Raw genomic sequence first — 27,228 nt, forward strand, 5'->3', positions numbered from 1 at the left:
GAGAGGAGCCCAGGAAGCCTGAACCCTTACAGATGTTGGCATTCATCTTGCTCCAACATGTGAAAATAGACTTTGGTGAGAAAAGTAACTTATGCTTTATGGCCTGGTATCTGTAAGCTCCTATTCCAAATAAATACCCTTTATGAAAGCCAACCAATTTCAGTATTTTGCATCAGCTCCCCTTTGGCTGACTAATAAAGACAGACATATAGAACAATGGCATAGAACTGAGAACTCAAAATTCAACCCTCACATTTCTGGCCAACCAATTACCATCAAGGTGGAAAAGACCTCTCAATCTGGAAATACATGTTTCTTTAACAAATGGTGTTAGAAAAACAGGGCCACCATGATTTAAAAAGAGGTAGACATTCATCTCATGAGATATAAAAAATAAACTCAAATTTGTATGATTTGATTTATTTAATATGTAAATATAAACCAGTTTATATAAAGATGAAATTAGATTAGTTATGTAGGGCTGGAAGGATAGAGGGATTGCAAGGTGACTGGTAAGGGATGTGGAGGTTTTCCTTTTGGACTAATGAAATTGTTCTAAAGCTCTTTTGGGAATGAAGGCACAACATTGTGATTATACTAAGACCTATTGATTATACACTTAGGATAGATTGTATGGTATGTGAATAGACCTCATAAAACTGCTTTAAAGTAAATAAATATGCAAGAATATCCAGAAATATCAGCTATGTACAGCAGGAGGAGCATAGGAAGATTGACAGGTGATGAGTCTTGTCTGTTTTTTATTACTATTATTGAAATAATGAAAATACTCTAGTAATGGTTGAAGTGATGAATACACTACTATGTGATTATGCTAAATACCACTGACTGTACACTTTGCATAGATTATATGCCTTAATAAAATGTATCAGTAAAATTGATTTGTTTTTTTAAAAATTAGCTCTAAGTTTTCCATTTTTGCATGCACTGGATCTTAATTTTTTAATAATTAATGTCAAGACAGGATTTCCAAATTTCGACCATCATATGGCATTGCCTTTGGGCAATGAAGGTTTTGGAGTCTATTAGATATTTGATTATTAACAAGACCATTTTTACTGTGGATTTTGCCTGGATACTTACTACTGGGACATTAGCAAGGGAATGATCAAGACCTCTGCCTGACACAGTGAATTACTGTGTGCATGATTCTCACACCCACTGATAAAGATTCTAATCACTAAGATGAACTATTGTTTCCTCTAAGATTATGAACAAAGTAACCATATATATTCCTTCCCTTCAGCTATTTAATCACTGATCCAGTAAAATGAACTAGAAAATTTTATTCATTTATGTGGGAAAGACTCCCAAATCACATATTTCATACATTCTTTTATCCCCAAAGTTATAACATTTCCACTGTTGATATCCATAAATCAGCTGTCAGATACCCAATCATTTGCCCAAAGCCCTCAAAAATGTCCCTTGCAGAAACACAATTACTGATGCACACAACCTTCCAATCACAATAAATGATTTCCCATGATTTTTTAATTGAATATATTCTCCACCATGAATTTTCTGGAAATATCTCAAGGGGTTTCATTCTGCTAGTAAAGATGTCTCCCTCTTAGTTATGTATGATAGTGCACAGTAATTACAGGTCTAGTGTTTCACTCTTGTGGAGTTCATTTATTTAATTTAAAGGGTAAATTGGGAATTAAGGCAACCTCACATTGAGTACATATATAGAACTCCTCATATGATTTTCTGATTATTTATCACTTAGAGTGGTAGATGATGCCTCTCCAATTCCATTATATTTTCATTATGAGTTCTCTCATAGTATATCATCTAACCATATACTAAGGGCTTTGCTACATAGATGATGTGCATATGGATTCTCACTGTATGAATGTCCTTAGATTATGTGCAGTAGTACAGGTGACTACAGGAACTTCTGAACAGAATAAAAACAGTCTTTCCTCACTATGTGATTTCCCTGGTATGTTTAAAGGTTAAATATATGGCTAAACTCTCTTTCATATCCAAAACCTTTATAGTGTTGTTACATTTAAATTAAGATTAATGATTGATGGCTTTCTCAAATGGCTGACATTCATAGGGATTCTCTCCAGTTTGAGTAATCAGTTTTCCTATATATTATGATATATATATAATATCATGTGATTATTATATTATGGTTTCTCCCCAGCATTAATTTTCTCATGTTGCTGGAGGTCAGAACTACAAGTGAAAGTTTTCCCACATAGATAACATTCATGGGGGTTCTCTACAGTGTGAGCTTTCTCATGTTGTTGAAGATTAGAATATTGACTGAAGGTTTTTTCACATAAATGACCTTCATAAGGTTTCTCTCCAGTGTGAGTTCTTCCATGTTGTTGAAGATGGAAATGTCCACTGAAGTTTTTCCACATTGATGACATTCATGGGGTTTCATTCCAGTGTGATTTCTCTCATGCCACATAATATTAAAATAATTACTGAATGCTTTCCCACACTGAAGACATTCATTCTGGTTTCTCTCCAGTGTGAGTTCTTTTATGTCTCTTAAAAGAAGAGCAATGAAAGAAGCCTTTCCCACAAACATGGCACTCATAGGGTTTCTCTTCAGCATGAGTTCTCTCATGTTGTTTTAGGGAAGAGGACTGAACAAAGGCTTTCCCACACAGATGACATTCATGGGGTTTTTCTCCAGTGTGACATCTCTCATGATATTTAAGGGAAGAGGATGTAGTGAAGGTTTTTCCACAAAGATGACATTCATGGGGTTTCTCTCCAGTGTGAATTCTCTCATGTCTTTGAAGATGGAAATGTCGACTAAAAGCTTTCCCACATAAATGACATTCATGGGATTTCTCTCCAGTGTGAGTTCTCTCATGTTCTTTAAGGTAGGAATAGAGACTAAATGCTTTCCCACATAGGTGACATTCATGGGGTTTCTCTCCAGTGTGAGTTTTCTCATGTATTTTAAGAGAAGAGCGATAAATGAAGCCTTTCCCACAGATATGGCATTCATATGGTTTATCTCCAGTGTGAGTTCTCATATGCTGTTTAAGATAAGAATATCGACTGACAGCTTTCCCACATAGAGGACATTCATGGGGTTTCTCTCTAGTGTGAATTCTCTCATGTTGTTTTAGGGAAGACAGTAGAATGAAGGCTTTCCCACAGAGATGACATTCATAGGGTTTCTCTCCAGTGTGAGTTTTCTCATGACATTTAAAGGAAGAATAATGACTGAAGGCTTTTCCACATAGATGACATTCATGGGGTTTTTCTCCAGTGTGAGTTCTTTCATGTTCTTTCAGATAATATGGACTAAATGCTTTCCCACATAGGTGACATTCACGGGTTTTCTTTCCAAAGGAAGTTCTATTGTATTGTCTGAGATCAGAGCATTCCATACAGTTTTTACCAATTTGGTAATATTCACATGATTTACTTCTAGGGTGAATATGCTTATGTTGATTAAAATATGAATGGTCATTGAGGACTGTTGCAAGTTGTTTCCTGAAATAGGATTTCTTCGTCATGTCAAGTAATGCATATTGGTTCACTGTGGATGTGTGAGAGTAATCTTCTTGCAAATAATTATATTTAAAGGAATTCTTTTGGGTGTGAGAGCTCTGCTGTGGGGAATTAGATGAGAAACTGTAAAACATTTGCCCATATAATGAATTTCTTCATTTCCTTACATGAGAAATCTAGGCTAATCCACTAGTGAGTCTCCAATTAAAATATTTGCAATGTTCATTTCATATACATATTATTCTACTCAATATACACAGATTTTCTCTATTATAACAATCTAATTGCAGAGGTACTTAATCAGTTTTGAGCTTCATGATGCTTCAAAGATTATACATGTGAAATCTGTTTATGCAATTCATTTTTTACATGCACTATGTTAGGATTTGTGTTCAGGTTAATTTTTACCTAAATTAAACTATAATAGATTTTTGCTGGATTACCACTTAATCCCAACATTAATTACAATTTCATGACTTTACTGAATTCCTTATTCATTCCATCCCTGGGTATCTATTTGAAAATTAGGGTCACAAAATTAAGCTTACCAATGAAATGATTTTAGAAGTGTCTTTCCTACAGATAGGTTGGTTGAATATCATTTCTATCATTTCCCACATTTTAAATGCATTTTTCCTCCCTGTAATAATTGAAAAAAAAAAAAAAACAGAATAAATTGTTAGAGTAGCATTAGAGGGGTGAAAATTTTGGACAGTTCCAAATATCCCTCTTTCAGTTTGTTTCCAGCAATTAACTGGAAAAGAATATCAAATTAAAGAATACTTTAGGGATAAGAAAATATTACAGAACATTATAATCAGAAAAGATTTTCAGGCATTGGATATGAGGATAAAAAGGGAGTTGTGATGTCAGAGAGGCAAAAAAAAAAGAGTCTTCCAAGAATAGGACCAGGACAAGGTCATTATGTGAAGTTTAACTGCAATAAAAAATGAATATCCCTTTGCCAAAGTCAATGACATTTGAATTAGCTTGAGATGTGTATGGAATGAACACATGTGACTAAAATTTCCCCAGTATCCTCAGCTACATTTTAGAAATCATAATTCACGTAAGGAAACCTGAAGAAATATTAACTCACTTAAGGAATTCTTAAGTTAATGTATTCAAGCACATAGTACATCATGAGATACCTCTTCTGATACACAGGTCCTTAGAGCTCACCTGCACTCTGGTACTGAGGAAATCCTATTCCTTCTCTGCACACTTCTCCTTGTTTCAACTGGGAAAACACATCTGACTTGAAGACTTGATATCCTGTTTGTATGAAAAAGAGTTACCTGGATTTTGAGTTGTGATAGTAACAGAGTGTGAAGGCCAGCAAAGCAACAATATCTTCAACTCAGATCAATATTTCAACAGAAATTGTAACACTTGACCTTTTACCCATTTCAATGAGGACCACTAATTTGTGCTACCCAGGCACTAGGACAAAGAGAGACTGCAGAATCATATATTCTAAATGGCAAAAAATTCTGTTTCCACAATGATTGAATATCATGTTAAAAAATAACCCAATAAACATAAAGTTCACCAGAACAATCTATACTGTATGTGGAAAAGGATATATGTAATGTTTTTACTACTGCATTCTGAAATCTCAGCATATCCTTTGGAACAGGATATCTATTTCACCACAGTCAATTATTTATCCATTCAAGAAGTATTCACTGAGTTCTTAATACAGCCTTGAGAGTTGGAAATTGAGATTCAAGAAATACATTAAGTTGTGGTTAAGAATATTACATTCTGTTGGGATGAACTAGATGAAATAAACAATAAGAAAACAAAATCCTTTAGGCCAGTTTTATTTTTTATAATACAATATAAATCTATTAAAATTATAGAATACAAAATAAAGACTATACAATATGGAGAATTTAGATATTCAAATAAATAAATGGAAGGCAATTTATGATAACTATATAAGTAGATTAATAGGTTAGATAGGTAGTAAATAGACAAGTGATAGATATAGATGGTAGATAAATGTTGAGGGTCTCACCTACTGAGACCAGGTTATTGATATTCTCCAGCATCACTTCTCTGAACAGATTTCTCTGAGACGTGTCTAACAGGTCCCACTCTTCCTGGGTGAAGTCTACAGTCACGTCTCTGAAGGTCACTAACTCCTAAAACATCACAGAAATTTGTGTTCAGAGAGCTTTCCTTACAAATGTCCTTAGTGTGATGTGCTAAATAATACCACTAAAGGTGAAACTGTAGAAAAATTCAAAATTTATATGGGTTCCAGAAACCACTATCAATGCTGAACTGCCATCTGCCTTTCAGATGCACTCACACATATTCACTCTAAATACATACTCCATTATAAAAGAAAATCACGATATGGGATGTGATATATACCTGGAAATTTCCCAATAAACTTGTAATTCTGCCTTCTTGCTGCTGATTATAATATTTTCATTCAAGCATTGATACCTAAATCAATATTTCCCAACAGTTTGAAATAAATTTGCACTTATTATAAGGCAAGCATTACCCATGATATATCATTTTTAAACACAAGTATGGTTAGATTATTCCCCTATATAGATGAACTCACTTTCCTCATTCAAACAGCATTTAAGAATATGTTATACATTTTGACAAATATGATAATTTAATGTGTTAATTTTTTTCCATCTAAATTCAATTAACAAGTCTATGACTCATTAAAATGGCAGGGAAACTTTAAGAAATATCCAGAATTCTGTAAAACTGAATAGGTTTCATATACAGAACTCAGGATAAGTAGGGCCTGCTTTCATTAGTGCTATATATCTCAGGTATTCATTTTAATGTATAAATACAGATGGTTCAGGTACACAAGTCAGGGACTCCTCAGACATTTGTACTGATACATGTCCTTAGACTGACCATTCCTGTGGTAGGAGACTTCCCAATCTAAACTTTTCCTGGAGTCCACAAATACCAGTCACTGTCTTGTTTTTATCTTCATGTCATCTGTCTGTGAAAAGATTAAAAGAATCCTTTTCATTGCTTCTTGTCTCTCTAAACTTTCCAAAATTTTCAGAGATTTAAATTTTATTCTATTATACAGTTCCTGAATCCAAAGCCACAATGAAGGGAAAAATAATTCCTGTACATTGTACCCATTTATAAAATTTGAATAATTTTGATTGAGAAAATTAAAGTTGGGAAATTTGAAATACAGTGGTAAGGGAATTTTAGTTTTCTTTTTAAAAAATATTTCAAAATATGTAAATATGTTCAATCAAAACTTTAAGAAAATTAAAATTGGGGAAAATAAATGATTCCTTATTTCCTTTAATTTACTAACCTTTTCATATGTTTCTGGCAAATATGCCTACTCCTACATTCCAGTACTTGTAATGTTGGATTGACTGAATGCAACACCTGAAAACTCAGCCTTCCTTCTGCATGCAAAACTTCTGTTCTTACTTCTATCACCTCTACTTAGCACATGCCTAGGCCAAACTGAGGTACTAACATGACTCATGAATTATTTATCCAATGAGGTCATGGGTTGGGTGAAAAAAAGAAAGCATCTCTCATCTTTTCAGAGAAAACATAACCTATATGGAAGCTGGAACCAACTCTGGTAATGGCTGGAAGATTATTCATTGATCAGTTCCTAACTTACCATATTTATTGTGTCTTGTATAAACTTAATTTAAGCTCAGATCCTTGAATGGCTCCTGAATACACTTGGAATATCCACATCAATAGGAGAAATCTTCACATCTGCTGGCAAAAGAGGTACAATTTCAGCTGAAGAATTCCCTACTCACCTGTGAATACATTGTCAATATCTTAGCTGGCATCTATATTCCTTTGGATTTTCACTCACAAGCACGTAAGCAAAACTGAGAGTGGAGAAAAAAAACTTAAGATTCAAGTCATGACCACAATTTTCAGGTTCACTTGTCATAAATGTCAAACTATTCAACTGGAGTATCCCCAACCCAATCAACAACAGGAACATGAAGTGTGCTAATAAGGGAGGACTCTCCTTTGTCAAGGCCAAGAAGCTAGAGGTCTTGTCTTCTCTGATTACTAAAAATGATGTGATTGTCTTCATTGCATAGATAATAAGATGGATATCTATGAATTGTATTTATTAACTAGCCCATTATGTTTGGATTCTATTAATTCATTCCTCATTCCAAAGCATAGGAATCCCGATCAAAATCACATCTGGAATTAGAGCCTCACAAAATGAAGCAGACTGGAATTTCTCAGTTATAATTATTCTTGTTTCTTGTATTAGTATTGGTTCTCTCACATGCATTTCTGTCTTTTGAACTCTTACTCCCTGCACTACCATGAATCTGGATACATTTGTCTGAAATCATGTTGGTTCTTTCATATGTGATCTCTAACAATGCAACTCCCTCAAAACTGAGTTCTATCTCACCTCAATGTATTTGGAAATCAACTAAGAGACTTAATAATATATTTTACTATGGGGTTGAACAGAGCTAGGATTAACAGCCATTTGTACCTCAAGTCCAGGAAGAAAATGATTGTTTTTGATATATTTGAAGAATTATGTATTTTTTAAAATTAACCTTTTCAGTAACCCAGCTGATAAGGGTTAATTTACCCATTTAAAAAATGTCCTAAATAGAGGTTTAGAGATATGAAGTAATATGACAAACTTATGTGGCCAGAAAAAGACAGAATTTGACTTTTCATGTATCCCAATTTCAAATATCTTAAGAATTACATGTCATACTAAGTATTACCTGGAAAGTCACCTCTCATTTTAATAATCAGTTCCTCACCTTGTCAAAATTCCTCTTCATAAAACTTGTTACAATTATATCTCATAGTTTCTCCTCTCACAAGTAAACCTCCATTACATTGAACCCACTTCCCAAACATTAGCTTCCAACTCATGTAATATTTGCTGTCAGATGTATCCCAAGCATACATATTTCAGTTTATGCTTCCTGAGAATAACATTGATGTCACTGTATTTACCCCATCTGTAAATTTCTTACTATTTACCAAATCTGCCCACATAGGAGGTGATTCTTATTTCCTGCCATGTTTATTACTGCATGTGACACAGCATATTATTATGCTCTTGCTTTATGTCTAAGCACAGAATCACAAATTCTAGTCCTTTCAAATATATCTGGGCAACAGCCTACATCTTGATAGTTGAGTCATTCTTTCATGTTCCATAATCACTTCAAGTCCCATAGCTTTGAATACCACATATTCTCACATTTCACATTATTTTACCAGATGAGATTACCTTCACATTAAACAGGTGCATTATGTAATTTTTAAAAATCACCTGTTAGGTCTACAATTATTCCTGCACTCATACCCATTAGTTACTCCTTCTCTCTCATTGAAGGGTCTTGTCACCTCATTAATTTAACTGTCTTCAGCTGAATTCCTTTCTTTTCTGTTTCTTTTTAAATCCTTACAAGCAACCTCTCTCTCTTATCAGAATCAATCACCTCATTATTTAACCTTCTTGTTTCTCTTCTATTAAGAACCCAAATACTCAAATACCTGCAGTGATTCTTTCCTGTCCTGTGCTGGATCTCCTTTTCCTTCTTTTACAATCAATCTACATGAGCACTTTTACTATCTTCTCACATAGTCTTCAATGATGAGTTAATAACATCAGAGACTTCCTCTTAAATAAATCATGCTACCATCTCCAATAAGCTCCCCATTAATAAATCCAGTGTGTGTCCCTCAGGCTATAACTTAGAAATAATGAATTGTACCTTTCAGGAACTCTATTTTACCTAGACTTCTCTGACATCTCAGTCCCCTGAGTGTATTCATACTATTCTAGTCACAACTTTCTCTTGTGTTCTGCATGACACTCCTCAAACAATATTATAGAATATCTCAAGGCTGAATTTTGATCCCTTCTCTCCTGTTTCTGTACACTGTCATGACAGTCTCACACATTTATTCAATTGCTTCAATTTATTCCACTGTTGGCTCTAAAATGACAGTTTACATCACCATTTTCATAGATAAAGGCAAAAAAAAATCAAATATAACTCAAGACATTGCCACCACCATAATCCCAGAAATCTAAAATAAAGTATCTTCTAGAATTTACTCTCTAATTAACCTAGATGCCAATCAAGAATAATATAATCAAGGTGTACCCCTTTAACCAAATATTTATCTTCAAATTCAGTACTTTTTATGTTTGGACTACTACAGGCATCCAAGGATTGAATAAGAAATCATCACCCAGAAACATAAAAACACATTCATGCAAAGAGATTTCAGTACTGAACAGTATGATCATTCTACATTTCCACAGAAATCCCCTCAAACACTTTCCCATATAATATTTATATTCTTCATTCTCTGTTTTGTCATTTTCTCAGAGATTTCTTCACTGAGTCCCAAGCTATGGTATCCTTTGCCCTTCCTATAACCTATATTACTATTCTACTATTCCTTCAGGTCAACCATATAATTTTTAATTGTACATTTATTTATTTGTTCAGTTTTGGTCCCCCCCCCCCCAAGTATAACTGCATAAAACCCTACTCTGCATGAAAATAAAATGAGTATCCCTTTGAAAATGAACAAGTAATTAAAATTCAGAAATACCGTATATTCACAATAAGTTAACCTGACCTCAGATGTCCTGGGCCCAACTGCCTGCAGTCAAATTAAATAACACCTTCTGATTAAAAAGAAAATCATTTAAAAAATAAATTAGAACTCTCCCACCTGGCTAAAATTCTCTCCCTAAATCAAGAGAACCCAAATGGACTGAGAATGCAAGGAATCCAAATCTTAATGAGGCTGCTTTTACCACATGTGTAGTTCAGAGCTTCTTTCTCTCCAGAAAAAGCACTATTTTGATGACAAGTTCTCTTTCTATGTAGTTGATCACATCAGTTCTATAATTCAAAAGACACATGTTAATTAATTCAGATGTTAGTGAAGGTAAATCTACTTAAGGAACACCTTGTGTCATTTACTTCCTTCTAAAACTCTCAAAATCAACCTTCCTGCTTTTTCAAAGATCTTTCACTTTTATGGATTTTGGCTGTGCTTGGTAAGTACTCTAAAGCATCTATAGCAAGAACATTCTTACTAATCTCTATATCTAAGAGGAATAGAAATCTAACAATAATTTCTGAGTTATCCATGTGACTCTACATAATCAGAAATATTTGGGCTGAAAAAATACACAAGGAAATTTTAAATTGTTCTAGAGTGTGTATATTATCAAGCAAGGGAAAGACCACCTCATATAGGTCTCTTTATATCTACCTCCAAACTTCAAAGTATTAGGGATTCCCAAAATAAATGATTAAATTTCATTGTTGGTTTTCCTATGAATAAATTGGTTTTAAATAATTTTTTGAACTAAAATTATCATTGTATGTTTGTATATGCTTTAACAGTGTATTTGGCTTATTTTGCATTTTAACAAATTATTATTTTAGTAGTGATAAGTAATTGCTGGTTGCTACCAGAAAATATTTTTCCTTTGTGCCCATTTAGCTACATTACTGTAAACAGAGCTACATTCTATATTTTATTGCACTAGGCCTGTGGAATATATTGAAGCACTGTGCATTGATTTCTATCAGGATATCCAGTTTGTAGCATATGTTTCTACAATCTATCACCAAGATGAGTGGTTCCTATAAGTATGGATCTTTATGAAAGAAAAGCAATGTCACATCCCTCAAATAAACCATAAAAAAACTATATTGCAGGGATGTGGATATGGCTCAAGCAGTTGAGTATCCACCTACCACAAGGGAGGTCCCAGGTAAAGTTCCTGGTGCCTCCAGAAGATGAACAGGACAGCAAACTGGCATGACAGGCTGATGTGACATGATGGTGCAATGAGGAGACACAAAGAGGAAACATAATGGGGGCACAGCAAAGTGGGTGGCTCAAGCAGTTCAGCACCTCTCTCCCACATCAGAGGTCTCAGGTTCAGTTTCTGGTGCCTTCTAAAGAGAAGATGAGCAAACACAGAAAGCACATAGTGAATGGGAACAGAGAGAAGAAAGTGAGGGTGAACAAGGAGGGGGGATAAGTAAATAAAAATAAATATTTAAAAAATATTGTAACTACTTGCAGATATTAGCAGACCAATATACTTATTTTCTTTTGCTTTTTTTATCCTCAAGACACATAAAAGAGCAAGCCATGGTAACAACCTAGTATTCTTAATCAATACTCCTTGGACCACAGATTTCAGGGCAGAAGTTAAAAACTACAAGCAGTTCCCAAAAACTATGACATAATGGAGCAAATACACTAAAAATAACATTTGTCAGTCATTTTCACTTATTAAATTTAAAGATAAGCCTATTAATGAAAGAAATTGAGGTAGTAACCTTCTGCTTCTCACTCACTCTGTTTTATTTTTCATTTCAGTCTCCCTAAATGCAGACTTGACTCAAACGTATTTGAAAAGTTGTTACAGATAGAAGTCATCTCCTGACTATGATCTCACTTAACCTAGTACTAATTATATCTCCAGTTGACAGTAATCATATGAGTAGATTGCAAAATTATTCAGATATGTCTTGAAAAATAAAAGGACAAATTATTTCTGTAGAAAAATCAAGCAATACATTTTAATTTTAGGTGCAGGTAGTTATATTCCAATACATATTTTAGCATTTTAAAATTCAATCTTGTGAAATGAAAATAATTGCATTTTATTATGTTTATATCATGCATTTTAGGTAATCAATTATTCCTTTTTCATGGTTTTCTTTTATAGCCCTATATATTTTCAACCTAGTTTCTGTAGCATGATTAAAATGTAATGTATGTGTAACTCACCAAGCACTATGGGGTAGACAAAAAGTTTCTGTAGGAAAGCACATAGACCTGTATAAATTGATATTAACAAGACCTTTTACTTCCTTTTTGTAAAGAAAAATGTATGATGCAAATATGTAATGATTCCCTTGATTTAATATCTTTATCAGCATGAGAATTAGGGACACCAGTAATATTATGTATCTTGATATTAAGAGAAGAATTCCCAGAGATCTCAACTCAATGAATAATATTTTTTTGTTTCAAATCAGTATAAAAGTTGTAAGAAAACCTCTCAACAGGGAGGACCACTTAAGATTGATTAGCTCTCCTGTTCTCCACTGGCCAATAAGGATATTTTTTCTCCCTAGCATAGTTCAGTGTGTCTATAGCACCAAACCCAGAGATCCTTCTAATCACTGTCATTTCCAGACAACATTTTTCAAGAAATTGATTCTCTTTTTTTCACATATGTGTATAAGTTAGGAGACAACTCACAATTAGGCTTGTCCAAATAAAACATACAGTCTGGCACTATGGCATTTAAGAGCCACTTTATATTTGTTCTAGAAGTAATTTTTCATTGCCTTTTAAAGATACATAGATCACAAAAAAAATGTTACATTAAAAATTATAAGAGGTTCCCATATACCCCACACCCCAACACACCCACTCCTTCCACATCAACAACCTCTTTCATCATTGTTGCAGTCACTGTATTTGGTGAATACATTTTGGAGCACTGCTGCACTGCATGGATTAAAGTTTACATGGTAGTTTACACTCTTCGTCAGTACATTCAGTGGGTTATGGCAGGATAAATAATGTCCAGCATCTGTCCTGCTATATCATTTAGGACAACTTCAAGTCCTGAAAATGCCCCCACATCACATCTCTTCTTCCCTCTCCCTGCCCTCAGCAATTACTGTGGCCATGTCTCCACATCAATGATACAATTTCTTCCATTGCTAGAATAACAATAGTCCTATAGTAGAATACCAGTAAGTTCATTCCAATCCATATTTTATTCCTCCATCATGTGGACCCAGGGATGGTGATGTCCACTCCACCTCTATATCAAGAGGGGGCTTAGATCCCACAGGGTAGATGGATGTGATTCTCCTGCTTGCAGTTGTAGGCACTCTCAGTTTCCTGGTGTGGTGGTTGACCATCTTCACCTCTCTGCTAGCTGACCTGGGTAAGTTCAAAGAACCAGAGAGTAGGAATTCCAACTCCACTGAGGCTCAGGGCCCAGCTGGCACATGGCCAGTCAAGAGATTCAAGTCTCCTGATTATACACCAATTCCAGTACCAACCACAGGTTCAGTAAAAGTGACAGAAGAGGCATGTGTAGACAGGTCATATCTGAGTCCAATTCCATCACACTCAGGAACACAAATTCCAAGGCAACACAAATAGCAAGGCATTGAACTCCAGAGCCATCTGCCATGACCACAGAACCTGTGTATCTCCATAGCCTTCAGCAGCACCAGTACCTGGGGTTGGATCTCTATAGCCTTTAGCAGTACCAGTACCTGGGGTTGTCTCTGGGACATGCATAAGTGCAACCCCTATGATGATTTCCCAACTCTTCTTGAAGTCTCTTAGCCATATAAACTCATTTGTCTCTACCATTTCCCCCTTTTATTCAAGATCTTTTTCTAGTTGAATCACCAGTTGGTGACTGATAGTAATCCTTCAGTGCCAGGGAGGCTCATCCCTGCGAGTCATGTCCCATGCTGGGTTTGGCTTAGAGTGTGGCCACATTTGAGTGACATGGAGGCTCTCAGGAGGTAAGTCTTAGGTACCCTGAAGCTCTAGGCCTACATGAAATTTCTACCACATAGGCTTGTTGGAGATTTGGGCCCGAAGGGTATTGGGAATGAAAGACAGAGGAAAGGGAGAATGCAACAAAGAGAGAGAAAGAAAGAGAGAGAGCTGAGATCAGGGGGTCTGTGAGTAGATACTCCTCAGACTACTTTATTGTTTATAAGGGGCTCTCGATATACCCCAGTCTACGTGAGAACAAGCAGCAACATGCAGTTAACTATTAGCATTATTCATGATCTAAGGAACTAAAAAAATCTTATCTCAAGGTACAAAGTCTAAGTGTTCTATCTAACTACAAAGTGTATGTGCTCATCTTTTCTTTCAGCCTTTAACAGCTTTATCCTGTTTGCTCAAAACTCTAAATTGCCACATTCTTTGGGTTGCAAGCATAACCATGGAAACAGCACATCTCTACTTGTGAGACCACTGTGCCTCAGTTTCCAACACAGGCTCATAAGGATAGTCATCAGTATCAAGGGCTCATCACTGAACCATCCTTCTTCACTCGTCTTTTTCCTTGCACTTATGGGATTGTTGATGTTCCATTGGGGAATGTGACAGAGCTCCCCTGTAAGAGCCACTTTTGAAGAGACAATTTAAAGGAAATAATGTTAAGTTACTTGTTACATGATCTAGATTTCTTTCTTTCTCTAAGGTAGAAAACCTCTCAAATACCAATATTTTGAATGAAGAAGAGCACTGAATTTCCTTACTGAGACACCATGTGACAGGAAATTTCATTCAACCTGGTTTGGATTACTAAAGAAGAGCAAGATTTTCAACAGTTTGTGAGCCCATCATTGTTTACTGGTGATAAAACAATGAGAATCAGTGCAGAATATATTTTCAGGTCTGGAACTCAGATGTGATATTTTGACTATAAAGTGTAAGTTCTATAACCATAGATGATAAATAAGTCAAAGGAAGAGAAAGTACTGCCTAGGTAGAAAGATAGATGTAAAGGAAGGACTGGGACTATGCTCTAAAGTGTTTTAATATGTAATGTTTCAGAAATACCTTGAAAATATGTAAAGTGGGACCAGAAAAAATCCAAGAAAGTGTTGTAGCCTAGGAGACCATGACAGAAATGGATGATAGAAGGAGGAAACCAGGTAATTTGTTGAGCAATCTTGTAAGATGAAGAGGCTTCCAGAGGTTTCAGTGAGATGGAGGTAAGGAGCTTCTGAAAGGGCAGTGCATGTAAGTACAGAAGGTGTAAGCCATATCAAAGTGCATTGAGGAGTAAGCTGGAGGTGAGGATAAACCCACTAATTGCAGCTCATTGAAAAAGTTTGTCCTCAATTGGCAAGAGAACTGAATAACTGTGGAAGTAAAAATCACATACCAATAAAATTTTAATACCTTAAGATAGCACTTTGATAGAGTCAATGTATGAAAATTGATAGTATTTATAAATGGCAATGGAGGATGTCTGGGTAGCATGTGATAGTTTGGAGAACTCCCAAGAACCCCCAAAATAAGAGAGGACATTGACCTGTACTCAATTCTGAGGCAAGTTTCACAGAAAACCGCACATTGCTCTTTTCCCAAAGTTCTGCACTGTTTGGCTTCCTTATGGCAAAATGCAACCTCTATTTGTATTCCGTTTGTATAGGGAAAGCAATCAATAAATCTAATGAATGATCCATTCCAGGGAGCAAACCTTGATTGCACAGACTGCAGATGCTGAACTTAATCAGGGTTTCATTCAATGAGGTGCATTCTAATCACCTTGATTAAATTAAAAAGAAAATTACAAAGTTAAAATCCTCTTATGATGTTGGAAAATGAAAACATCAGGCCATTGAAAAGGATGGTTTTAAAGCTACTTAATTAATTAATTAAATAAATACAAAGCTTTACAATTCATTCTTTGTAACAGAAATATTTGACACCCTTGAGATACAACAGGGAACCAGATATACTGGTTCTATATGAACAAAGCACTTGAATTCTCTGGAGGAAGGCTGGATTAAAAATAAAGTGAAGATGGCGGCGGACTTGGCCCAGGGGTTAGGGCATCCGTCTACCACATGGGAAGTCTGCGGTTCAAATCCCAGGCCTCCTTGAACAGTGTGGAGCTGGCCCATGTACAGTGCTGATGCGCGCAAGGAGTGCTGTGCTACGCAGGGGTGTCCCCCATGTAGGGGAGCCCCACGCGCAAGGAGTGTGCCCCATAAGGAGAGCTACCCAGCATAAAAAGAAACTGCAGCCTGCCTAAAAATGGCACCGCCCACACGGAGAGCTGACGCAAGATGACACAATGAAAAAGAAACACAGATTCCCATGCCACTGATGACAACAGAAGTGGACAAAGAAGATGCAGCAAATAGACACAGAAGAACAGAAAACTGGGGTGGGGGGAAGGGGAGAGAAATAAATAAGTAAATAAATCTTTAAAAAAAATAAAATAAAGTGAAGAGTACTGGGAAGATGGTTTCTCAGTAAGCAGGCATGACACAGTTCTCTAACAAAAACAATGGAGAAAAAGCCAAATCTGTCTAAGGGACCTGCTTTGGGTGTCAGCAGAATAGAAGGTGCTACACAACTCCCAGGAGGTTGAGGGACAGTGTTAAACAACCTAAACCACCAATATGAGTCACTAAACCCACACAGTGGCTGGGAAGGAGTCCCCTTACACACCCCAAGTATATTAAGCTGGGGTAAAACCCCAAGCTCACTGAAGTCAAATGAGAAGGAAACAAACATCTTTGTTCCCATAATCTGTTACAAGGGAAAAGAGAAAGGGAATCATGGGACCTCTCTTCAGTGAACTTGGCCAACATAGCCCACTTTGAATTTCATCCCTGGCTAGATCAAAGTAAAGGAAAGTAGAAAGTGAAACAACTCTATGGAAATGTGTGTCTACAAGCGCCACCTGTTGGAAGGTATGAAAATTGCATGGGGAAAAACTACTTTTGGGTTTCTCTGTACCCTAACTCCTGGGAGAAAATCTATACACGATTAGATAGTACCTGGAATGATTTTGGTAACTTAAGCTGGGTAATTCTGAAGACAAAGAATAACTTGAGCCATATACCAAAAAATACCATTAAAAATAAAAGGGAAGAGAGAAATTGGCCATCAGAGTAAATTCACCAACATTTTCAGATGCCTTGACATCAGCAAAAACTTACAAACATTACTAGGAAATAGGAATATATGGCCCAGCCAAAGGAAGAAAACAAATACCCTGAAGAGATATATGATTTAAGAAATTAATCAATGATAATCACACAATTCTACTAAATCAATTTAAGGACTTGAAAGAAAATATGACTAAAGAGAAAAAGGATATTAAGATGACACTGGGTGAGCATAAAGAACAAATTCAAAGCCTGCAAAAAAAAAAAAAAAGTAACAGACCTTATAGGAATGAAAGATACAATGGATGAGATTAAAAATGCATTAGAGGCAATTAAGAACAGATCTGAATTGCTTGAATACAGAATTAGTGATTCCAAAGACAATATCTGAAGTGGAAAAGACAGGAGAAAAGAGAATAGAATGGAAAAAATGGAACAGGGTCTCATGGATTGAATAACAATGTTAATGGCACAAACAAACAAATGTATTATCAGTGTCTCATAAGGAGAAGAGAATGGAAAAAGGGCAGAAAGAATATCTGAGGAAATAATGACTGAAAATTTCCAAACCCTGATGAAAGACATAAAAAATAATATCCAAGGGCAATGCACCCCAAACAGAATACATCTAGATAGACATCCCTGAGAAACCTACTATTCAGAATAAAAATAAGAGATAAAGAGAGGATTCTAAAAGCAGCAAGAAAAAAAGAAAAGCATAATTTTCAAAGGAACCTCAATAAGATTAAGAGATCTCTTATAAGAAAGCATGGCAGCAGGAAGAAAGTGGTATATTGTATTTAAGGTATTAAAAAAAAAATGACAGGGGATTCAAAGCCTTCACAGACAGACAAAAACTGATAAAAATATTTTACCAAAAGACCAGAATTGCAAGAGATACTAAAGGGACTGCTGCAGCTTGAAAGAAAAATCAAGGGAAAGAGACTTGGAGAAGAGTTTTGAAATTAAGAATATTAGGAAGGGCAAATTAAAGGGTAAAAAGACAGAAGTAAAATATGAGAAGAAAATACCAAAGGAAAATATGGATGAAGTTAGTAATGCCTTTACAGTAATAATATTGAATGTTAATGGCTTGACCTCTCCAATCAAGAGGGACATTGATAGACTGGATAAAAAAATGTAAGTCATCTATACAATGTCTACTGATGTGCAATATTAGAAAGAAATCAGGGGGAAAATATCCATTTATGATAGTGACTACAACAATGACAAGTTTAGAAATAAATTTAACACATAAAGGACCTTTATTCAGAAAACTACTAAACACTGCCAAAAGAAACTGGAGAAGTCTTAAATAAATGGGACAAAGACTAAATATCAAGATGTCAATTCTACAATGTGATAGCCAGATCCTGAGCCTCAACAGACTCCAGCACCTACAATCTGATTTATTGGACTTACCACACTCAGCTAAGATGGAGGTGAAGAAGGACAACCACCACACCATGGAGCCTAGAGTGATTACAACTGAAAATGGGAGGATTGCATCCAGCATCCAGGTGGAATCTGAGCCTCCTCTTGACATAAAGGTGCAATGGACACAACCAATCCAGTGTCCACATAGAAGAGGTGGCATTGGATTGGGAAAAGTGGACATAATGGACAAAGGGTATGGGGAAAGGCAGGAAGAGATGAGAGGTGGAGGCGTCTTCGGGACATGGAGCTGCCCTGGATGGTGCTTCAGAGGTAATCACCGGACATTGTAAATCCTCACAGGGCCTACATGATGGAATAGAGGAGAGTATGGGCCATGATGTGAACCAATGTATATGAGGTGCAGAGGTGCCCAAAGATGTACTTACCAAATCCAATGGATGTGTCATGATGATGGGAACGAGTGTTGTTGGGGGGGGGGAGAGGGGGGGTGGGGGGGTGGGGTTGAATGGGACCTCACATATATATTTTTAATGTAATATTATTACAAAGTCAATAAAAAATAAAAAAATTAAAAAAAAAAAAAAGATGTCAATTCTATGCAAACTGATTTATAGATTCAAAACAATCCCAATAAAAATCCCAATAGCTTTTTGAGAAATGAAAAAACCAATAACCAAATTTTTTGGAGGGAAAATATCCCTGAATAGTAAAAAAAAAAAAAAAAGTTTTAAAAAGGAAGAATAAAGTGAGGACTCTGACTTCCTGACTTCAAACCACATTATTCAGCTACAGTGTAAAAACAGCATGGCATAAAGACAAGCAGATTAACCAATGGAGCCAAAGTGAGAACTCAGAAATACATCCTCACATCTACAGTCAACTGATATTTAACAAGACATTTAAGCCCACCTAGCTGAGCCAGAGCAGGCCCAATAAGTGGTGCTGGGAGAACTCAATAGCCATATCCAAAAGAAAGGATGAGGACCCCTATCTCACTCAATATGATATAGCCTGTGCATTAAATCAAAATTATTTCCAAGAGTACCTAGTCTCCAAGATGGCCAAATAAGTAATATGGGCCCTACAGTCTTTGAATGTTCAGAGGGGATGTGAGACTGAGTGTGTATTCAGGGCTGCCTCCAGACGATGTGGAAGATATGCTAATCCAAGCTGGCTTGGATGTGGAGAATATGTAACTCACCTGGAGGAAATAACCTATCTGATACTAAGATCAAACGCTGAAGAACCTAACCAAAGGTCTGTTTACCATCACTGTTAGTCTTCCTAATCCTATATCCTCTGTATAAAAGGGTCTGGAAAAGGCTGTTCCGGGCTCAGTTTTTATTAGGACAAGAGTCCGCCGAGCCCGGCCAGTCGAAATAAACCAACTTCCTTCTCGGTATTCTCATGTCCTGGCCTTCGATACCGTGCATACCCGAATTTCTCCACTACACTTATACAAAAATTAACTCAAAATGGGTCAAATAACTAAATATAGAAGCAGCAACCCTAAAACTCCTATAATAAAATGTAGGAAAATATCTTTAAGATATTGTGGTAGGTCAGAGTTTCTTAAAACCATAAGCCAATGGCACAAGCAACTAAAGAAAACATAGATAAATGGGACCTCCTCAAAATTAAACACTTTTGCACCTCAAAAGACTTTGTCACAAGGGTGAAAGGAAGCTGACTCAATGGGAGAAAATATTTGACAATCACACATCCATAAGGATATAATAACCATGATATATAAAAATATCATACAACTCAACAATAAAACAACAAACTACTCTATTTAAAAAGTGGGTAAGAACCAGCAAGTTGGTGAGAGAGTAAGGAGCTCCTAGAGTCAGCTCATGCTACAGGGCAAATAGTAATTAATTATCCAGAGCTATCTAAAGCACCTGTTTGGGGGCTCCAGGAGACCAGAAGAGCATCCTACAACATCCTTGAACAAATAGAAGGAAGAAATTCCCATCTGCAGAGACGATTCATAAGCAAAGCATTCCATACCCTGGAGGCTGGTGCCCATCCTCCACTGGTGACACAAGCCACTGTGGGAGCTATTCCATGACTGGAACCTCTACGTCCCAAAAATGGGGGCGGAAGAGATGGTTGGGCACCAAATTCAGCTATTGATTAGAAAACTCAGCAGGCTAAAGTATACTCTAAGAACAGCTAAAATTTGAAACTGTCCAAGTTAGAAAGAGGCTGGAAACAACCATTTTAACTGTGCTCTTGGCAGAAGGGGTAGTGAGGCATATTGAAAATCAGTTCTCACAGCAACTGACTTTCAACCTAGTTTGGTTGCAGCTCTAGCCTAAGCCCCAGCCCCTACTCTGGCAGGGAGGAAGTTGGGGGTACATGCACCAACCTCTCTGGGAAAATACAAGTCATGCCATGGAGGCTGATGACCATCATACTCTGGTAGTGCAAGCCACCTCAGGAGTTATTCTGTGGCTGCAATTGGAAGCTTAATTTCCCAAAGACAGGAGAGGAAAAGATGGTTGGCCACCAACTTCAGCTACTGATTAGTAAATTCAGTTAGCTAAAGTATAAACCTAAGAACAGATAAAATTTGAAACTGTCAAAGTAAAAAAGAGGCCAGTAGCCACCATTTTGACTCTGCCCCCAGCATGAGGGGAAGTCTGACTGAATATAACAGTAAAGGTAGGGATTGGCTTCTTTCACCCATATTAGCCTGCAGTCCAAGCCTAAGCTTCAGCCCCACCTCCAGCAGGGAGGAAGCTGGCAGATCCTGTACCAGCCTCTCCAGGTAACTGCAGGTATATTTGGCTGGCAAAGACTGAATAGTCAGAAGTCTACTAGGGCAACTGTGGTCATTTTAGACTTGCATGGCATAGATTGCTGCCCACACCTGAAGCTCTGTTCCTGCCCCAGGAAGGGAGAAGGGTGTCAAACTTCACTATTTCTGGGCAACTACAGTGTATGCCTGTACAACTTGGATTATTACACAGAGCTGTGGCTATGTCCCTAACCCTGGCAGAGGAGAAAATTGGGAGATGCTTCATTAGTCCCTAGGGCAATGAGAGCAGCTTGAGACTCCACAGCTTATAGCATCAACTACATTTTTGGTCCTACTACACAATCAGCAAGGGAGAAATGGCAAGAAAGCCATAAACTCAAGAGAGAAACTGCACCTAGAATAAATACATCTAGTAAGTCAGATGCTAAGACACCAACAAAAAATTACAATCCACACCAAGAAACAGGAAGATATGGCCCAGTTAAAGGAACAAGATAAGACTCCAGATTTCAAACAAATCTCCTTAAAAAAATTCAATGAGATGCCTAAAAAGATTGAGGATATTAAGAAGACACTGGATGAACATGAAGAAGAATTTGAAAGCAGACAAAGAAAAGCAGCAGATCTTATGGGAATGGAAGGCACAATGAATGAAATAAAAAATACACTGGAATTACACAACAGATTTGAGGAAACAGAGGAAAGGGCTGGAGAGCTTGAAGAAAGGGCCTCCAAAAGTGAGCATACAAAAGAACAGATGAATAAAAGAATGGAAAAAATTTGAACAAGGTCTCAGGGAACTAAATGACAGCAAGAAATGTGCAAACATATGTGTCATGGATATCCCAGAAGGAGAAGAGAAAGGGAAAGGGGCAGAAGGAATATTTGAAGAAATAATGGGAGAAAATTTCCCAGCCCTTTTGAAGGACAAATGTACTCCCATCTGATTAAATCCAAATAGACCAACTCTGAGACACATACTAATCATAATATCAAATGCCAAAGACAAAGAATTCTGAGAGGAGGAAGAGAAAAGCAATGCATTACATATAAGGGTACCCAATAAGATTAAGTGCTGATTTCTCATCAGAAACCATGGAGACAAGATAACAGTGGTATGATATATTTAAGATACTGCAAGATGAAAAAATTTCCAGCCAAGAACATTATATCTGGCAAGATTGTCTTTCAGAAATGAGGGTGAGTTCAGAATATTAACAGAGAAGCAAAAAATGAGAGAGTTTGTAACCAAGAGACTGGCTTTGCAGAAAATACTAAAGGATGTGAAACAATCTGTAAAGAAAAGACAGGGGAGAGAGACTTGAAACAGAGTATAGAAATGAAAATTTTACCAGCATAAGTAGGTAAAAGTTTCAAAACAGTTGTGAAAATAAAATAAGACAGATAAAACCCAAAGGTCAAAATACGTGAAATAAGAACTGCCCTTACAATAATAGCTTTGAATGATAATGGAATAAACATCCCAATCAAAAGACATAGACTGGTAGAAGAGATAAGAAAATATGAGCCACCTATATGCTGTCTGCAAGAGACTCACATTAGACACAAGAATACCAATAGACTGAAAGAGAGGCTGGAGAAGTGGCAAGATGGCATCAGTTTATGCATGCACTCATCATCCCTCCAGCAAAATCACTGAGTGGGGGCAAGTTCTTGTCTGAGTGATGTTTTGGGAAACCATAGAGCAGGAGGCTTCAAGGCATTGATCTGGAGAAAGCAGGACAAAGAGATAAATTGCTCAGGGTAAAATCCCTGGGTTTTTTGCCTCTGAGGCTGGAAACTATGAGAAGGCTAAGCTCCACCCTCAGGGCTGTGAGCCCTGAGCCCTGACTCCTGTAAGGCACCCAACAGGGGGGAATGTTCTCCAAGAGTGGGAGGATTCTGGTACAGGGTGAAAAGGGGTTTCCTTTCTGTGGGTTTGGTTGCCTGGACCCCCTCTGAGCTTTGAGGAATATATCAACTGGTTTAAGGTGGCACCAGGAAGAGGGGAGAGGCAAATCTGTTGAGGGAGCTCAATTTACCTAACTGCCCTAGGAAAAAGAGACTTGGCCTGGAATAAGGCAGAGTCAGGCAATTGATGAGTTCTGTGTTGACTATCAAAATTTCAACTCCCCTGAGGGAGGTGGGCAGTAAGAAGAACTTAAGCTTTCAAGAGCCTCTTTAGGTTCTTCTGGGAGGAGGGAGTGGACTGGAGGAGGGTTGAGAGTCATTCTCCTGCAGCGAGTTCAGTAACAAGAGTCCCATTTGAATTTCAAAAGGGAACTCAAGCAGCCTGGGAGAGGCAAGGGGAATCCCCTCCCACAGGCTATTGCATTCTGCTGCCTTGGGACAGAAAGCAATAAGAATACAAAGGGGGCAGGGACAGACTCCTAATGATCAGCATCTATCCAAATGCAAAAAGTCAAACTTGCCCAAGGGAAAGTGACTAATAGCTTTCTGTAGAGCTAACTGACCCAGGGAGAAAGTTAAGCTCAGAGGAGTTTCTGCTTGAATACACAGGGTCCCTAGTTCAATTCCCAGTTCCTCTTAAGAGTAGTGATCCACTGGGATGGCAAACATCCAGCTGATATTTAGAACAAGAAAGAAATAGATATTAATTTTGTATTTGCTTCTCTTGGGTCTCTTATTTTTCCTTTATAAAAAGGTTACTTTAAAAAATTTTAGGGAAGTGGATATAGCTCAATGGATAGAGCTTCTACCTACTGTATAGGAGGTCCAGGGTTCAATTCCCAGGGCCTCCTGGTCCCTTGGCAAGCTGGCCAATGTGGGGTGCTGCCATGTGCAAGGAGTGTTGCCCCACATGACACTCCACACAAGGAGTGGTCCCTGCACAAGGAGGGCAGCCCTGCACAGGATGGCAGACCACCCAGAATGGTGCAGCCCACACAGATTACTGACCCAGCAAGATGATGCAATGAAAGAGAGACACAGAGAAGAGACAATATGAGATGCAATGAACTAGAGAACTGAGGTGGAGCAAGAGAATGGCTGCCTCTCTCCCACTCTGGAAGGTCCCAGGATGGGTCCATGGAGCTGCCTAATGAGAATACAACAGACACAGAAGAACACACAGTGAATGTACACAGAGCAGACAACTGGGGGGGAGGAGTGGGGAGAAATAAAAAAAGATAAATAAAACAAATTTAACTTAGTTTACAAGATAAAAGTTTCTTCAAAACCTACACAGGGAAGGCTGAAGCATAATTGATTAACACCAGCAGTCTGAGAAGCTCCATGGGGCCTAAGAAGGAGGGCTGTTCTTCCTTAGGTTTGACTGCATGCTTTGTGTTTCTTTTGTTTTCTTGATTCATGGGTGCATGGTTGAAATTATAATGTAGAGAAATCTCTTTTGGCAATATGACAAAGATTACAAATTTAGGGTGTTGGGTGTGGGTCATTTGGGACAGGGCACACCTGGGGCAGTCTTCTAGAGAATGTGTGAGTGATCATTTTGTCATAGTGTGTTGTATCATTGGGGGAGACCAATGTAATAAGTGGGAAGGAGTTGGACTCATATACTGAGGAGGCCTGATAAGGTCTCAGACGGGCGTGTGTTTCTTGAAAGGATGGGCAATTCCTAATATGGGAGGACAGATTAGTGTGTCAAGCCCTCAGTATTGTTGCAAGTATCTATGAATCTTGTCCTTCAAGGAGTGAAGTCTGGTGGTTGCCATGGGCCCTGTGGGGAGGGGGAGGGAGGAATACAATAGATGGAAGAGGGGGTATTTAGGAGGCAATGGAAATATTCTACAGGATTTTTCAATGATGGATACAGACCATGTTAAATTTCATCAAAATTTATAAGAATATATCATCTAAGATGTAAGCCATAATGTAAACCATTGACCATGGTTAGTAGCTATGTTTCAGTACTTGTACATCAGTTGTAACGAATGTATCATCCACATGTAAATAGATTAATAGGGAAGGGGGAAAGGAGGATGTTGGGTATATAGGAGTCCCCTATGTTCTGTGACTTTAAGTGACCTAAAACTTCTTTGAAGACAAAATGGTGGAAAAAAGTAAGACACTAGCAAAAAATGGAAGAAAACACCACTGTACACACAGGACAACAGATATTACAGAGATGAAAGACAAAATGTCAAAAAAACATTTTAAAAATATTTTTCATTTTTTTAATACACCAATTTTTTTTGCTTTTATTTTTAGTTTTCCTAAATTATGTATTTTATTTCATGTGTTTAAACCTATCATTATTATTTCACTTTCCTATTAACAGAATTTGGCAATATTCTTGGCTTTATTTCTGAAGAAGTTTTGGATCACAAAAGGTTTACAGCATTGCAGGGGAGGACCATTGGTATGGAGTGTCAGTGATGGGGGAAACATGGGATGAAGTTCACCTGGGCATACACATAAGGTATATAAATATGTTCAGACATCCAGAATTGCCACAGTGGGTAAAGATTCACACACTAACCAAAAGAGTATTGAATTCCCATCCTGAGGAGCTCTGCCACATTCTCTAATGGAACAGCAACAATCTCCCAAGTACTCGGGCAATGACTAGTGCAGAAGGATGGTTCATTGATGGGCCCTTGATATTGATGATGATGCTTATGAGCTTTCTGCTCTTAAATTTGGAACTTAGGCTAGTATTGTAGGATGCCTAAGATTTACCTCCTGAGAGCCTTCATGTTGCTCAAATGTGGTCACTCTTTAAGCCAAACTTAGCATATAAATGCATTATCTTTACCACAACATGGGACATGACTCCTGGGGATTGTGCCTTCTTGGCAACAAGGCATTACCACCAAGAACTGGCTGGTGATGCAACTGGAAAAAGACCTTGAATAAAAAGGGCAAAAGGTAAAGACAAATGAGTTTATATGGCTAAGAGACATCAAAGTGAGTCAGGAGGTCATCAGAGAGGTCATGCTTATGCACATCGCAGCAGGATCTCATAGACAGCCAAAGTAGATACTACCCCAAATAGTGGGGCTCCTGAGAGCTATGGAGACACCCAGGTCCTATGCTTATGGAAGATAGCTCCAGAGTATGGTGTATTGCCAGAGGACACTACTTTGGAGTTTATGCACCTAAGTGTGACAGAGTTGGACTCAGATGTGACTTCTCTCTACACATGCTTCTTCTGTCTCTTTTATTTGAACCTATAGTTGGTGCTGGAGTTGGTAGGTGTACATCCAAGAGACTTAAATCTCTGGGCTTTCTATGTGCCAGCTTGGCCCTGAGCTCAGCAGAGTTGCTTCATTTACTCTCCAGTTCATTGGACTCACCCAGGACAACCCACAAGGAATTGAGAATGGACAACCACCACACCAAGGAAGTGAGAGTCTACAAATGCAAACAAGAGAGTCCCATCCATCAGCAGTATGGAATTGGAGCCCCCTCTCAATTAGAGGGAGAGTGGGCATCACCATCACAGAATCCTCAGGATTGGAGAATAAATTATGGAATAGAGTGGACTTACTGATATTCTCCCAGAGCTTATTGTGATCCTAGCAATGAAAGAAATTATATCATTGATTCAGAGACAGTAGCCACTGAAGGTGCTGAAGTCAGAGAGAAGGAAAAAGAGGTGTAAATAGGGGAATTTTCAGGACTTGGAATTGACCTGAGAGACACTGCAATGACAGATACAGGCCATTATGTATCCTGCCATAACCTACAGACTTGAATGGGAGAAAGTGAAAACTACAATGTAAACTATAACCCAAGCTTAGTGGCAATACTCCAAAATGTGTTCATCAATTGCAATGAGTGTAGCACACTAATGAATTTATTAATGTGGGGAAAAGTGGAGGTGTGGGGAGTGGGGCATATGTGAAT

The 27,228-nt window shown here is 37.5% G+C and overlaps 1 protein-coding gene across 9 annotated transcripts in view; it reads right to left on the bottom strand.

The window, feature by feature from the left end:
* Positions 1-404: 404 nt before the first annotated feature.
* Positions 405-27,228, bottom strand: part of LOC131273229 (zinc finger protein 596-like) — a 79,248-nt gene continuing 52,424 nt past the window's right edge. For 2 of the 9 annotated variants that reach the window (XM_058275442.2, XM_058275439.2), the window contains 8 exons: positions 11,289-11,492; positions 10,249-10,421; positions 7,163-7,263; positions 6,415-6,505; positions 5,540-5,666; positions 4,699-4,791; positions 4,065-4,156; positions 405-3,617 (listed from right to left, as the gene is read on the bottom strand). In XM_058275442.2, coding sequence (XP_058131425.1) covers positions 2,496-3,617; positions 4,065-4,156; positions 4,699-4,791; positions 5,540-5,666; positions 6,415-6,417 — 1,437 coding nt within the window. In that variant the 5' untranslated portion in view covers positions 6,418-6,505; positions 7,163-7,263; positions 10,249-10,421; positions 11,289-11,492 and the 3' untranslated portion in view covers positions 405-2,495. Of the gene's footprint in view, positions 3,618-4,064; positions 4,157-4,698; positions 4,792-5,539; positions 5,667-6,414; positions 6,506-7,162; positions 7,267-10,248; positions 10,422-11,288; positions 11,493-27,228 lie in introns of all 9 variants that reach the window. The other 7 variants (XM_058275443.2, XM_058275446.2, XM_058275438.2 and 4 more) reach the window with 7 other exon arrangements.

The sequence above is a fragment of the Dasypus novemcinctus genome, chromosome 14 (genome assembly GCF_030445035.2).
Source record: "Dasypus novemcinctus isolate mDasNov1 chromosome 14, mDasNov1.1.hap2, whole genome shotgun sequence".
NCBI classification, from domain to species: Eukaryota; Metazoa; Chordata; class Mammalia; order Cingulata; family Dasypodidae; genus Dasypus; species Dasypus novemcinctus.